The 13,951-nt window shown below is 38.2% G+C and overlaps 1 protein-coding gene across 2 annotated transcripts in view; it reads right to left on the reverse strand.

Moving 5' to 3' along the window:
* Window positions 1-13,951, reverse strand: part of VAV2 (vav guanine nucleotide exchange factor 2) — a 708,430-nt gene that overhangs the window by 64,341 nt on the left and 630,138 nt on the right. For both annotated transcript variants that reach the window (XM_069241562.1, XM_069241561.1), the window contains exons 15-20: window positions 9,876-9,985; window positions 8,774-8,875; window positions 7,754-7,842; window positions 4,044-4,060; window positions 3,111-3,132; window positions 2,486-2,613 (exon numbers count right to left, since the gene is read on the reverse strand). In XM_069241562.1, coding sequence (XP_069097663.1) covers window positions 2,486-2,613; window positions 3,111-3,132; window positions 4,044-4,060; window positions 7,754-7,842; window positions 8,774-8,875; window positions 9,876-9,985 — 468 coding nt within the window. The remainder of the gene's footprint in view (window positions 1-2,485; window positions 2,614-3,110; window positions 3,133-4,043; window positions 4,061-7,753; window positions 7,843-8,773; window positions 8,876-9,875; window positions 9,986-13,951) is intronic.

Here is a 13,951-nt window from a genome sequence, read left to right on the forward strand (position 1 = left end):
ACTGGTTACACGTTGCCAGAAGATGCACCTTCAAGCTGCTTTGTATCACCCACAAAGCTATACATGGAACAGGACCGCTTTTTATCAGAAACAAAATAACCAAATTCATCCAACAAAGAAAACTCAGCTCAAGAAGCCTTAGAACACCACCATACAAGAAAAAGACTATAGGTGGTACATCCTTCTCCGTTCAAGCAGCCAATTATGGAATTCATTACCCCCAACTATAAGAGCCACAGATAACTATCTTGTCTTCAGAAAACTACTCAAGAGTTGGCTCTTTCCTTCATAACCACCATATTCTTACAGCTATGGACTGCATCTGCCTATGTTGATAAATATTTTTTATCTGACTGTGTGTATATTCTAGTTATATATAGTTCTTTAGAAAATATGTATTGCTACTATGTCATAACACTAAACTTCAAACACACTCTTTAAACCTGTTTAACTAATGTATATTTACTCATGGTTTAAACGTGTATATGTATGTACATATATGTGTGCGTATGTGTGTATATATATATATATATATGTGTGTGTGTGTATGTGTGTGTGTGTATGTTATTCTATGCTTAACCTGTTCATAGGGCATTGCATAACTCCTAGATAAGTTGTTATACTAGATAATTATGAATCCCTGCTCTCATCTTATAGCACACTTGTCTACCCATCACCATATGTCATGTCTCTATCAATCTATCCTCCATTCCCATTCTGACTCATCCCAAATCTATTCTACTACTTTCATCTCCTAAATAACCCTGCCTAAGCTCTTCCTTCCTCTTCCACATATAATTCACCCAAACCTCACTTTACTACCATGACCCTCCCAAACAACCCTACTATATTCTCCCTCATTTATCTCACCCTGCTACTATGATCTCCCTAACCCTTTCCACAGACTCTTCCCTCTTTACTCATCCCAAGCCTAAATCCTATTACCATAAACTCCCAATTAACACTTCTGGATTCTCCCTCCTCCACCCCTCCATTACTCCAGTCAATCTAACTAACAAACTCACATATCCGCAGCTCAAATGAACTCATAATAATACTAAAACTGTACTCATATTTCCCTATTCTGATCCACCACTAATTCTTTTTGGGTTCTGGAGTAGCGTGCTACTTGCAGAAAAGCGCTTTGACGCCTCCTCAGGGGTAGTAATGCTACATAAATACTATTACAATAGAAGATGAATAACACAATTAACTGAATAGGTTGAAATGAAAAACATCTCTGGCCGTCTTGTGTATCATGTAATTTGCTCTTGGTGTTCCAGAGGATTCAGTATATCAGAACCCAAGCCACGGCAGCCTATCACTCACAGGAGAGCCACGATCACTCCTCATTAGTGTGTGATAGAAAGTCCCATTGACTGAGCTTGTCACAGAAGGCCCTGCTACTAGAATGCTGATCATTAACATGTGGAATAATGTTGTGAACAATACGAAAAGGATATGGACTTCAATCAATGAATCATCCAGATTGACAATGAGAAGATGTAGCTTAACGGCCAGAGATGGAAACTCTGGAACTGGTGAAACATACTTGGGTCCTGGCATCACCTCAACATTCTGCGATTCTGGGCAAATCACTTACTCTCCCCTGCCTAATGTCATCTGCAATGTGTGTAATGTAATCTGGTATTCATGTAACGTGCTTTAATGTTTTTGGGGCAAGTTTCCATGACATAAAACTGCAAAATAAAAAAAACTCAATTAGCATTATGACTTTGGAGGCCAAGTATCGCAATGGCATTGCACTCTCTTCGCACAGGCAGGAAGTGCTTATTTGGGCCAGCCATCTTGTGCAGTAAGTGAAGCAGTTGATGGCATGTGGAAGGCTGTCTTAATATATCAATTTGCTTAATTTGCTTCATTCTCTCCACTCTAGCTCACCAGTGACTGGCTCTTATAAATAATTATTTTTGTAGAGACCTGGTGGACGTTTTTGGAGAGGGAGTGGTATTCTAACAGTGGTGTCAAGCAGTGCTTTAAATGGGCCGGTACTGCCTGGTACTGAGTACCAGCACTTTTTTATTTTGAGAGGGAGAGTACCAGCACATCTCAGGAAAACGTAATACTTTTAATTGGAGAGTACCTGCACTTTTCGGAAACAAGCAGGTACTCTGGCACAGAGTACCTGCACTTTAATCTTTCCATTTCAAGCACTGGTGCCAAGTAATGGCACTATCTTAATTTTATCAACTATTGTTTCAGCACAGTAATTGCCCTGTCCAGCTTTTGTATTGTGTCCTTCCCTGAAACAAGATGTGTAGCTATTTTCCTGAATGCAATGCTGTGGTATAAACCACTCCACCACACATGAATGAACTCCTCAATATCCTCAGAAGGGTACCACATTTTAAAGGACTCACTTCACTGGTGCCTTGTTACACACTTTTCGGTGAATAGGCACCTAGGGTCACCAGTTCCAGCAAAGCTTCGGCAGGTCTAGTGAAAGACGAGCTAGCACCCTTACCTCCCACCACTGGGAATCTGGATCTCCTCTCAGCAGCTCAATGACGTCACCTGTCTGGAATGTAAGGACGGGTTTTCCCGGAGGTGCAGGGTTGCCATAGTAACTGTGGACCGCCACCATTTTGGGACCTGGCAGAGAAATACAAGAGGGACACAAATATAAAAGAGTGTTCTCACAATTGATTGCACTACAAGAACCGTGGGGTGAAGCTTTCATTCATTGGAGGATAGAATGAGATGTAAGCAGATGACATCAGACAGTATGATGACATTGAAAAAACACCAGAGTTTTTTTTTAAAGAAAGTGTCATCAGATTTGCTGCTGACCTAATCATATAATGTTCTGGCGTCATAAATCAGTATTCCTACAGTTTGATTAATGGGGGGAGCGCGCAACAGAACAAAATATACATCCAATGACATCGGTGAAATGCATAAGATCCAAATGCTGTAAAGGAAGTTATTGAAGCTGAAATGAAAGCATGTCACATTTACTTCATCACTTTACACCAAAGAGGTTCTGCATCACAAACACACAACACCGACAAAAAATGTTCACACAAGAGCCAACCTGCATGTCCATGAAAACTGCATCATACATGTCAACCCAATAGAAAAGGCCTTACCAGAGCCCATGCTGACAGGATCCTGAAAGAGAAAGAAAAAGGCTGGATTTAAAACTTTAAAAAATACAAATTAATTGTATTCTTTACAGATGGAAAATCGAGAAACCATAGAAACCAAGGCAGCTGAGACCTTTTTATCAGCACTTGTACAGGCATTTTTAGGTAAGGGCATCACCTTGTAGTGTCTTTCAGCACTGTTCATTCTCTGTAGTTTGAGTGTGAGTGATTGTCCATATCTCAACAGCCATACTGGGTTGTGTGATAAGGTGGCCAAATGATATTCCTCTGGTGCGGTGGTGTGTATGTAAGCAATCAGGTTTGATATTTTGCAATCATGAGTATTGTATTATGTGAGGTGTGTGTTGTATCATAGTGAAACATCCCCAAAGTTAGACTTTAGATCTGTGTGATCTTGCAACAGGACAGACTACAATGTAAGGTGAATGAGTAATCAGGTGCCTGGGTTTGCAATAACATTGATCTGTGCATCCTCACACCGCACGGTGAATGGGCATGAATTCATTGCCACACACCCAAGAAAAGATCAATGCCCCGGCTAACACTTATAGAATATTAAATTATACCTAGAAATGGCCGAGTTATGTATGATTATTTCTAAAGATCTCAGGAAGCAAATGAGAATTTTGTTGGCAGACATAAAATCGATTCAATATTTCAGTGGTAGCAGAGGCAAGCAGGGAAAGTACTGGTGACGTGGTCATCATTTAAATGATGTATGAAAACTGAACAGACCAAGGCACCTTTGAGAATCTCTGTAGGGAGATTTATAAAAAGGGCAGTTTCCGTGTAATGCTACAAAACTGACTGATCAGGGTATCAGATCCTTAAAGCACGCTCAAAAATCCAAGACCCTCAACATATGGCAGTGTTCACATGATGATGAGCCATTTACAAAAACTAAAATCCACTTACGAGATCATCTGGAGCGACTGAAACAAAAAAGGAAAGAGAATAAATTGTTAAAATCCAGTGGGATTTAATAAGAAATATGTTTAAACAATTAAAGACCATGGCAATGTCGTCTGAAGCTATCTTTCAGTCGGCCATCCCTGCCAGGCTACAGATTTAACTTTTAAAACCTCTTGTGAGTTTACGGTTGCTAGCATCTGAATGACTGCAAACGGAGGAACTGCAATTACAATTACAGGTCAAGTCACCACACGTGCATACTGAACAATGTGGTCGCCATTTTGATTTATTCTCAGTTTACCATTCCAAGATGGTAGCACACAGGGAAGAGGGAGAGCAAGTAAACAAATGCATTATTCTAAAGTTCTGAAACCACAAGAACAAATAGCTCCTCTAATGTATGCAGCGGAAGGCTACGAGTCATCTTATTAAAAAGATGGCAAAGAAGCTATGTTCCAGCGGAGCGACAAACACAGAAAGAGGAAGGAAAACTATTGAATAAAAATCAAGCAAAAAAGATTGCCATGGAAGAAAACTGAGAGTTGATGATTTTCCATAGTGACTAGTTCAGAGTTAGGAGAAGGTGGTCCCATTGGAAGGGCAAGAGCTGACTTTTGAGAAAACAGTGAACATAGGAAGTTCTAACTTAGGGTTTTCACAAATATGCCCTGAACTAGAGCGTATCCTGAAGCATGCTCGCTTAGAACACCCATTTGCTCCCTGCTCATTTTTATGGCGTAATTAAGACAATACCTCTGCTGCCTCTTTTAATGCATTTATATGGAAGAGTCTGTAATTCCCAGTACAGTTAAAAACAGTTAAAAACAACACATGCTTTGAAGTAAATTTATTTTTGTTGTGGAAACACATCTTTTCGCCGGAAATCCACAGTACCATACTGGAGGTATTCATATGGTGAAAAACAACAGCCACAATTATTGGATTTTATTTTCTTATGAAGCAAAAAAATCCCTTAAGGTAGTGAAATATTTTTAAATAAAAATGTTTATGTAAACAGATTAGGAACATAAATCCCCATTAAAAATTATTTTTTATTTGAATTTCGTAATTATTCCTAGTTGTGCAATTTAATCACACACCCTTATTATCTAACATGTTTTATGAATAATATTTGACCTAAAAAGACAAGCAAGCACAAAATATGTGAACAGATTGTTATGGAAGAGTTGGTAAGTGGATACAGAAATACAAAATGAATCATGTCCAAGGCTGTTCTGTTCACATTATGCTCATAGAATCGGTAATTATTTTTTGTAACACTTCTTAAAATTATAAACCAAAATCAATATACGCGGGTCCAAAAGAAATTACTTTCTCATAACATTCCACTGCTCGCTCACATGCCTAGAATCCTTCAAATTACTTTTTTACTGGAAATCCTTGAGGCAAATTTATTTGCATAAATATTCATCAGTTTCAAACACAAAAGAGCTTGGCGTGAATGTTAAACACTTCCCTTGCCCGCTAACACCCCAGTATGCTGAATCATTCCCCAATAGCGCTCAATGGCAGTGAACATCCTCACAGGCAGTCATAGGTAAAACCAAGACACGGGAACCATACAAAGGGCGGATCCTACGGCTCAGAGGACTGCAGGAATCTTTACTTGACCTCACGGTCTCTTGCTTGAGTCTGTGTAGGTTTTCTCAGCCGTTCACTCTTCCAAGGCAGATAAAATGAGTACTACTGTGTTGTGTAACAATAAAAAACTGTTACACAGCCCTAAGATACCCCTCTTCATGAACGTGCACCTTACAAATAAAGTTGTTTTGCTGAGTGTCCTATTTTAACCAAAATTTGCTAACGTAAGAGAGTATCAGGCTTAGGTTTGATGCTGCTCTTCAGGGGAGGGCACAGGGATAAAGTTAGTTTTAAATTTGAGGCCGTGTTAGTTTTTGGGCTAGGACTGGGCAGGGGGTAACTGAGGTGTGAGATTATTATTCAGTTTAGGCTCATGACATGCTGTAGGTTGATGGTTACCATGAGTGACAGCCTCAGAGCTGAGGTTATCCTTTTCATAGTGACACTGCACAGGGAGCACCAGCCCTAATTCAGTCCTATGGTCAGGCTTAAGGTTAGCATTAGACATAGGTGCAGGATATAGGGCAGCGTTTATTGTAGGGCCAGCTCACAGGGTTAGGGTTAGTTTCATATTTTAATTAGACTTTAAGAACAGAGTGAGCATTAACATTAAGCTATAAGGTCAGGGCAGGGTTTAGAGTTAGACTTTAAGGTCATGACTAGGGTTGATATTAAAAGGATGGACATAGCTAGGCTTACATTTGTTTCAATTGTTCCTTTACAGACATTTCATGATTACATTTTGGGATTATAGTCAAACATTATAACCATTTGTAGGCATTTAACTGAAAAAACAGCTAGCTGTGTTAGGGCTGAGGCGGTGGGCGCAGTCGAGCTGAAGAAGTACACAACCTCTTGGAGTCAGAATGCCAAGCTGGAAATTGGCATCATTCAGCTTTTCAAGCAAACAGACTGGGGAGAATTACCTGCTATGATGTGAGGTTTGGAAGATTGTCAAGCACCTGTTTACATCACCAACTGCAAACACAGTGACAAAGCCTTCTTCTAAGCGGTGTTAATCTCTTTCTCCACCTGCTCAGTTTATACATTATGTGTCCTTTACTTAAGCACCCTATAATTTAAGGGGATGGTGTCTTAGCAGAGTTCCCATAACTTAAAGTTAATAATTTTGACCTTTCAACTTAGTTAGACGGCAAGATAATTCCATTTGCAAATACATAAAACTCAAATAGCTCCTTTTCAAAACTCCTGAATGACATGGAATACGTTCTTCAGCACTCCCCCTTCCTCAGTTTGTTCATTGGACATCCCCCAAAGTGTGTTTACTTTGCCAACATCAGACTTGGCAGTGACATGAGATCAATAGGAGGGATCAAATACTTTTTGTCAAGATTTGACTTGGTCATAGCAACTAAGCTTCAAGCCTCAAGCTTTGTGCAACTTCTCTTTGGGGAACTGGCTATTGCACTCAGAGCGTCAACAGTAGCTTCGTTTTCATTTCATAAAATAAATAGCAACAACACATGAATGAAAACATCAAGATGGTGTAAAAGAAAGGCAAAGCTCTCCTAACTTGATGTGATCTAAATGCAGTGATATGTTGTTAATCCAAAGTTGGATTTTAATTACATTTAAAAGAGCATTTTGTTTTCCTTTATAACCAAAATTGGTTGTCACTATATTGCAATCGAAATAATGAAATTCAAATATATTATAACTACTATATTTCCTGTCTCTGCACTGTTGAACTAAGTATATATCCACATCCTGGCACCAAAACCTACATTACAAGGCAGTGCTAATGTAAATATTGTGGATGCAAAATTTTTGTACGTGGATATTTCTAACAGATATGTAGATACTTAGAATACACTCAAAATATCCTATTATTCACAGTTTTGTTTCAAATTCCCACAAAAACCAAAATAGGCAACGTCCCAACATTCTCACAAATGTATGCAAAGTCACCTTCTCCCAGAAAACCTATGGATATCTCAGGCACTTCTCAGTTAGAAGTCAATTGAAAGTCTGCACTGGACATGCTTTTTGAAATAGGAATCTAGCAAGAACAGATAGTGAAAACTATTCCTATGGTAAAGAAAATACATTTCAGAAGATAGTAACAGCTGGGTCAAGCTCCAATTACTTACTTATTTTGCATGGTGGTATAATTTCAAGACATTCTTTATGGGCTCCAACTCCACATTTTGGACAAAGATATCCTTGATAGAACGTCCCTCTGGGAAAAAAAGAAGAAAAGCTATCAAACTAAACAGAGGGTATTACATTGGCTATCTCTGAAAACATTATGTCCAGTGTCAGGCTAACCTTATCAGCGTTTTTTGTGCATGGAATGGATTTGTTTTCAATGATATTTGTTTTAAAAGAAAATAAACTAAAAGAACAAAGTAGTGGTAATTAAGATGGCGGAACGTAAGAGAAAAAATGGTGGTTATGTGAAAGTGCAGAGATACACAAATGGAAATAAGGAATCAAATCTAATGAATCAAAAAGAAAAAAGTGAAAAGCAAGAAATCAAAAAGAAAAATAATGAGTGATAGTTTGTTATGCAGACAGTTTCAGAGTATGTCTTCAACAATTAACATTAAACATTTTCAAGAACCACCTTTTACAAACTATTTAAACACACATTAAGTATATTTAGTCATCAGCCTACAACCCAGCTCGACAATTCACAGCCTCAGTCTTTAAAGGAAGACGATGGACCAGCATTCTAATTGCAATTTTTTATTCATGTCACTTGCAGCTAAAACATGAAGTCACAAAATCAATGTTAGGTGAGCACAAAGCAGACTAATGGTATTTTTCCAGATGAAACAGATATCTTATTTACAATCAAACACTTTTCATTGTTTTCATGAATTGCCATTCCTAGTTTCACCACAGACATACCACAAATGTCAGATTGCATAGAACAAATATGCTGCTATCTATACCTAAATATTATATCAATTCGACTGACCACTCATTTTTCTAATATTTAGTTTAATCTATCAATATAGAAAATACAGTTCAGAAAATGTATACAGTCAGCATGACAAAAGAGCAACAAAATGGCTTTGAAAGAAACTACACATCAAGAAATGTGGCCTCTTAAAGCATATCCTGAACATACTATGTGAGCGGCCACCTACTAGAACTTTACCCACCTTAAAAACTTCTTGCATGCTTTGCAGTTGGTGGTTTTCTCAAATGTGTACATCTGGAAGTTGTGGTGATTGGCATTGGCTTTATCTGGTTTAATGTTTGACCTAACATTTAAGGAAAAAAATGTTGAGAATGTGCATGCATTATTGCTAATTTACTAATTTCATTGTTTATTGCAAAGAACTGATGAAGAAAATAAATACTAAAGAAGGCTGTTTTATTAGAAGGAAATATTAAAACGCAGTAAACCATCTCTCTTTCACATAAAAAGGGCATTCAATAGATTTCTATATATAATGCTCCAGTTTTCAATTCTGTCCATCTTACAACAAATGTCAAACAAGTCCTGTTTGATGGAATTTAAGTAATAAAAGCACAAGGCACTATCTCCTTCAACTCTGCTATTTACTTTAAAACCTACAAATCGGTGACTGAGATGCTAGATTTTATTTTAGATAGTCGATGGTGCTAGTATTATGGTACACATACGGTTAACTCAAATGACTGCTTTAAGAAAAGATGCAAAGGAGTGGCATTAACTCCTACAACATGGCCACTGGTAGGACCCTGGATGGACATAAAGCACTTACTCCTGTTAGGACTCAACAGACGACTTTATGCCTGGTTGTTTAACTGTGTGTCCAAGGAAGATAGGCCTTTGGCACTTCTAGTAGGATTTCACGCAGTAAACAACACAGGAGTCTTAACTTTGCATACTGCGTATTAAGCCTCTTTGGTTTCTCAACAGATACAACACGATTGGTTAATTTTGCATAGTGGGTGTTTTTTCAGATGTTCTGTGTAGCTTTTACAACTAAAATCATCGTATATACAAATATATCTATTCATACACTCTCTAGAACACCTCCTGCTTACCTGTGGCGATGTTTCAAGCGCCATGTTTGAAGTACAAATATGAACCTCACACAGTCAAAATCTCTGATATACAACATCTAATTCTCTACCAATCATCAACTCCAAAAGGGTGCCCGTGAAACTGATGCAAGTCTGAGAGCTTTGTGGGCTCGTAAGGAGTAAAATGCACTATAGTAAAGCTACCACACAATACAATGTTGTGAAAAGCACGTATAAAAAAGTCCTTACATGGCCATCTCGAACTGCTCCGTCCACCTCCTCTTCATGTCTTCTGTTTTGCAGAGAAACTGGAAACCCTGTTTCCCCTGGAGATGAATTAAATAGAATCCGTAGGACCACTGTGAAGGAAACCAAAAAGACAAGAAAATGTTTTTCTTCTAAGTATGTGAACTTCACCTTTGCAGAAAATAAAATTAGACATCAAACCCCTTCCTAAACCTGCCTCATTTGCCTTGCAGGAGGTAGGGTTGCATGATTGTTCTGTATCAGGAGATCACAGCTGTTATAGTCCTGGGCTTTTCTTTTTGGAAATAATTGTTAAAAGAAACAAGTGCCCAACTGGTTCAATCAGAGCAAACTAAAAACTATAACAATTCTCAGAAGACGCCAATTTGATAAATAAAAGCCCAAGACTGGAAACAGCATACTAATGGCACAGCAAACTCTGAAAACCTTTAATTTCCATCATTTACCACAGGATGGTGGGTTCCATTTACTGCTACTGACAGGATGGTTACTAGTAAACTACTGCTGACAATATTTTTACATTGGTTCTCAAAAAAATAGACCTGCTCAAGTAGCAGTATTTGCTCTAACAGTACAATGCTTTCAAGGGAATGCATTTTTTATACACATCTCCTGGCTAAAATAGTGCAAATTACAAACAACAGAAAACGCAAAATAAAATACAAAGCACTCAATACTGATTCAAAGCCTTCTTGAGACCGCGGTGCCGCAGTGATGTTGGTCACTGTGTCTGGTGTCAGTCTAACCACCACAATTACACTTTCATCTCTTTAGATCATGTAGGGCACAAAATCAGGCTTCAATGGAAAGAGTTGAGCACAATAAGCAGTGAAAAGGTCTTTGCTTACCATTTTCCCATGAGACTAGAAGGCATAGAAGGAACAGATTGAATAGTTTTGATTAAACTCAAAGCTTATAAATCAAGGTCATGCAGAATAGCTTTTCAGTCATTCCTCAGGCATGCAATCCAATAGCACATCACTAGGTAACAGCAGAAAGAGGTTCTGTAAACTGATATAATACCTGCCTTTGGAAACACTGACAAATTGTATTTAGTGTTGAAGTTCTATAGATATGAATGTGAAAGAATGACGGAAAAGAGAGAACCGTCCTTTCTTGCTTTGCAGGGTCCTCTGAGACCTCGAGCTATGAATGAAAAGGTTCTTTAATGCCGAGGTTTCTACTGGTATGCCCAGGTGGGAGCAGAGCATTTGTAGGCCAAATGGACAGAGATGGTTTAACGCATTACAAAGTGGGCAATTGCCCAGGGCCCCACCTTCCAAGGCCCCCCACCCCGGGATACTAAACTTTCTCTCTAGCACACTTCTGCGTGTTTCTGTATCTTAATATTTAACATATAAGTAAATATTTTTAGGCAACATAGGACTTGAATTAGCAAGAAATTGGGGAATAAAATTCAGTTATTCCAAACATAAGCACTCAACATGTTTCTTGACCTAGGTCAAATATCCTTAAGATGACATTGCAAAGGGGAAGCATTTTAGGGCAAGTGCTGCAGCTGGATGTTGCCGTGGTTATAATGTGAAGGGCTCTCTCACAAGAGGGATGGAAATATTACCTAGACTTCAGAGGTGGTGGAAGATTAGTAGATAACCATTCATGTTGTTTAAAATCACATCTTTGTGTGTTTAGGGTGTAAATATGTTGGGCTCTATACATGTCGGCACGCAACAACTGCAAAGTGCTCAAAATGAGTGGCTGTATCCTTCAAGAGTGCCTTTCAGTACAGTGATACGCACACAAGGGATTGCGGAGATCATCAGAACACCATTTAAAGGTTCAGGTTAAACGTGGGAGGGCAAGAAAGGCCAGAGGTAAACAGCTTCCTCTCTGTACAGGTACTAGGTACCTTAGATGGGCAGTGGTCTCATTCTGGAAGAGTTGTTTCAGAAGCATGCAGAAAAGAGTGCTTTTTAGGCGTTTTGTAAATATAAGATAGTTTAGTTATTATCTCAGAGTTTGTTCCAGTTCACAGTTGCTTAAGGATCTTTCCTCTGTGTCTCATCTTTGCTCTAAGGTTACGGGTGGAAACAAGAATAACAGCTGAAAACAGTAGTTCACACTCAAATCACGTTTTACCTGGAAATGGGCAACGCAACAAAGGGTGACATCCCATAATACTCTCTGGCCCACTTATTGCTGACTTGCACTTCACTGCATGAATCTAGTCATCCAAGAGGACACTGGATGATATTACCCTATTCCCAGATGACGCTCTTGGAAACTAGAACAAACTATGCATAATCACGTATGAAAAGATCAAACAGAAAAGTCCTCCTTCAAAGGCTAAATGGATATCAGTGTCTGGCAGTCAGTGAGGTCTTAGGAGCAAAGAATCCTTCAACTGGAAATTCAAACTAAAGAACCTCCCAAGCTTTGAAACAGCCTTTCTCTGGCAATGCATCAAGCCCAAGGAACTCTTAGATTTCACAAGAACTCAACCCCCCTTTCTTCGAGGACATTAATAAAACACCATCTTTTCTATCTTTACCTAGACATATTTGACTATGAAGATCTCCTGATTTTATTCCACTAATCAGTGTCTCTCTTAATTACTTGCTACATTAATATTCTTGCAGTTTCTTAATGTTTTGTTGTAGAAGATACTCAATCTCTTTGATGGAGTCTTACCACAGAAAAAGGTTAAATACATGAAAAACACAAAATGAAAGGTGTGATTCTGTAGGTTGATTGTGCTCCTTTCCCTAAAGGCATTATATATGGTGTAGATGTTCTGTAACTAAATCTCATGCAATAGGATGCAGTGGAGTGATTACAAAGCGAGGCTGGCATGCTTATGCTTTGTGAGAGTCAAAACAATCTGGCGACCATCTCTGAATTCTTTGCAATGTTCACTTTTGTAATATAGGTAATCTGCACAGATGATTTTACAGATAGAGTTAAAATGCTCACTTTTTCTTATTTCAATCAGTTATTGTTTTCATTTCATCATTTTTCTGATTTGCACATTGTTATATCGTGTTGTTCTTCAATTTAATATTTCTGAGATGGGGGGCTTAATCGCCAAACATTAGCATATCAGTACTGTACAAAACATATTAAAGATTAAAACTATATTAAGCAGTGTATGAGGGTTAAAACAATAATAGACTAAGAATTATTGAAAAGTAAGAAAATCCAACCTTTAAGTAAAATATAGGTAAAATGTCACCGACCTTAGACACTCCCTTCATTAACTCTGGCCTGAATTTTAATGATTCAGCTTTCTGCTCTGGTACCTTTATATTCACATGTGGAATAGATTTTCCTACCTTTAAGATTCACCAATAATCATAAGACTACTTATGGAAAAGTACATCCACTGCTTATGTTTTTATGCAAGAAAAAATTTTTTTAGAATGAAACTTCTGCATGAATAAATTCTGAGGAAACATACATTAACATCTAATAATCTACTGCCCCCTCAATGATAAAACATTTTTACTGTGGAGAAACACTTTTCTCTACACTCCATCAAAAAATAACTGTAGGCAAATAATTATTTCCCTTTTCAAGGTGACAGGTGGGAGGAAACCTTCCATTTTCTAACTCTGGAAAGTCACATATTCTTCGTTTTGAAAGGAATTCATTTGCATGTAATTCCAGGGTAGGTAACCTCTCGCAAACGTATTTAAAATATCCACAATTCTTTGGTATTGTAGGTGCCCACTGCACTTTGCAACCCAGCCCCTAGGCACTGCAAATGTGGCAATTTCGTTATAAAAGCTATGTTTTTTATTTGTTGTACTTTTTTTTTTTTTAAACAAAAATATACCCCCATTCTGATTGGGTGAATCAGGATGTGAGCTCTCCAATCATATTTGCTGTTTCTGGGCAACTATTTCACACTTGCGTGGTGAAAAACCATTGTGAATGACTGAAAGGAACATTCTGTTAAGTGAGTAACCAGTTTAGCCTCCTTTTACCTCAACAGAGTCAGCCAAGCGAACACAAAAAAACAAATCTAGTTTTAACAAAACCTATCCAGCATAGAATACCTGGTATACACTAGTGACTAGAGAGCACAAAGAAACATA

The sequence above is a fragment of the Pleurodeles waltl genome, chromosome 6 (genome assembly GCF_031143425.1).
Source record: "Pleurodeles waltl isolate 20211129_DDA chromosome 6, aPleWal1.hap1.20221129, whole genome shotgun sequence".
Taxonomy (NCBI): Eukaryota; Metazoa; Chordata; class Amphibia; order Caudata; family Salamandridae; genus Pleurodeles; species Pleurodeles waltl.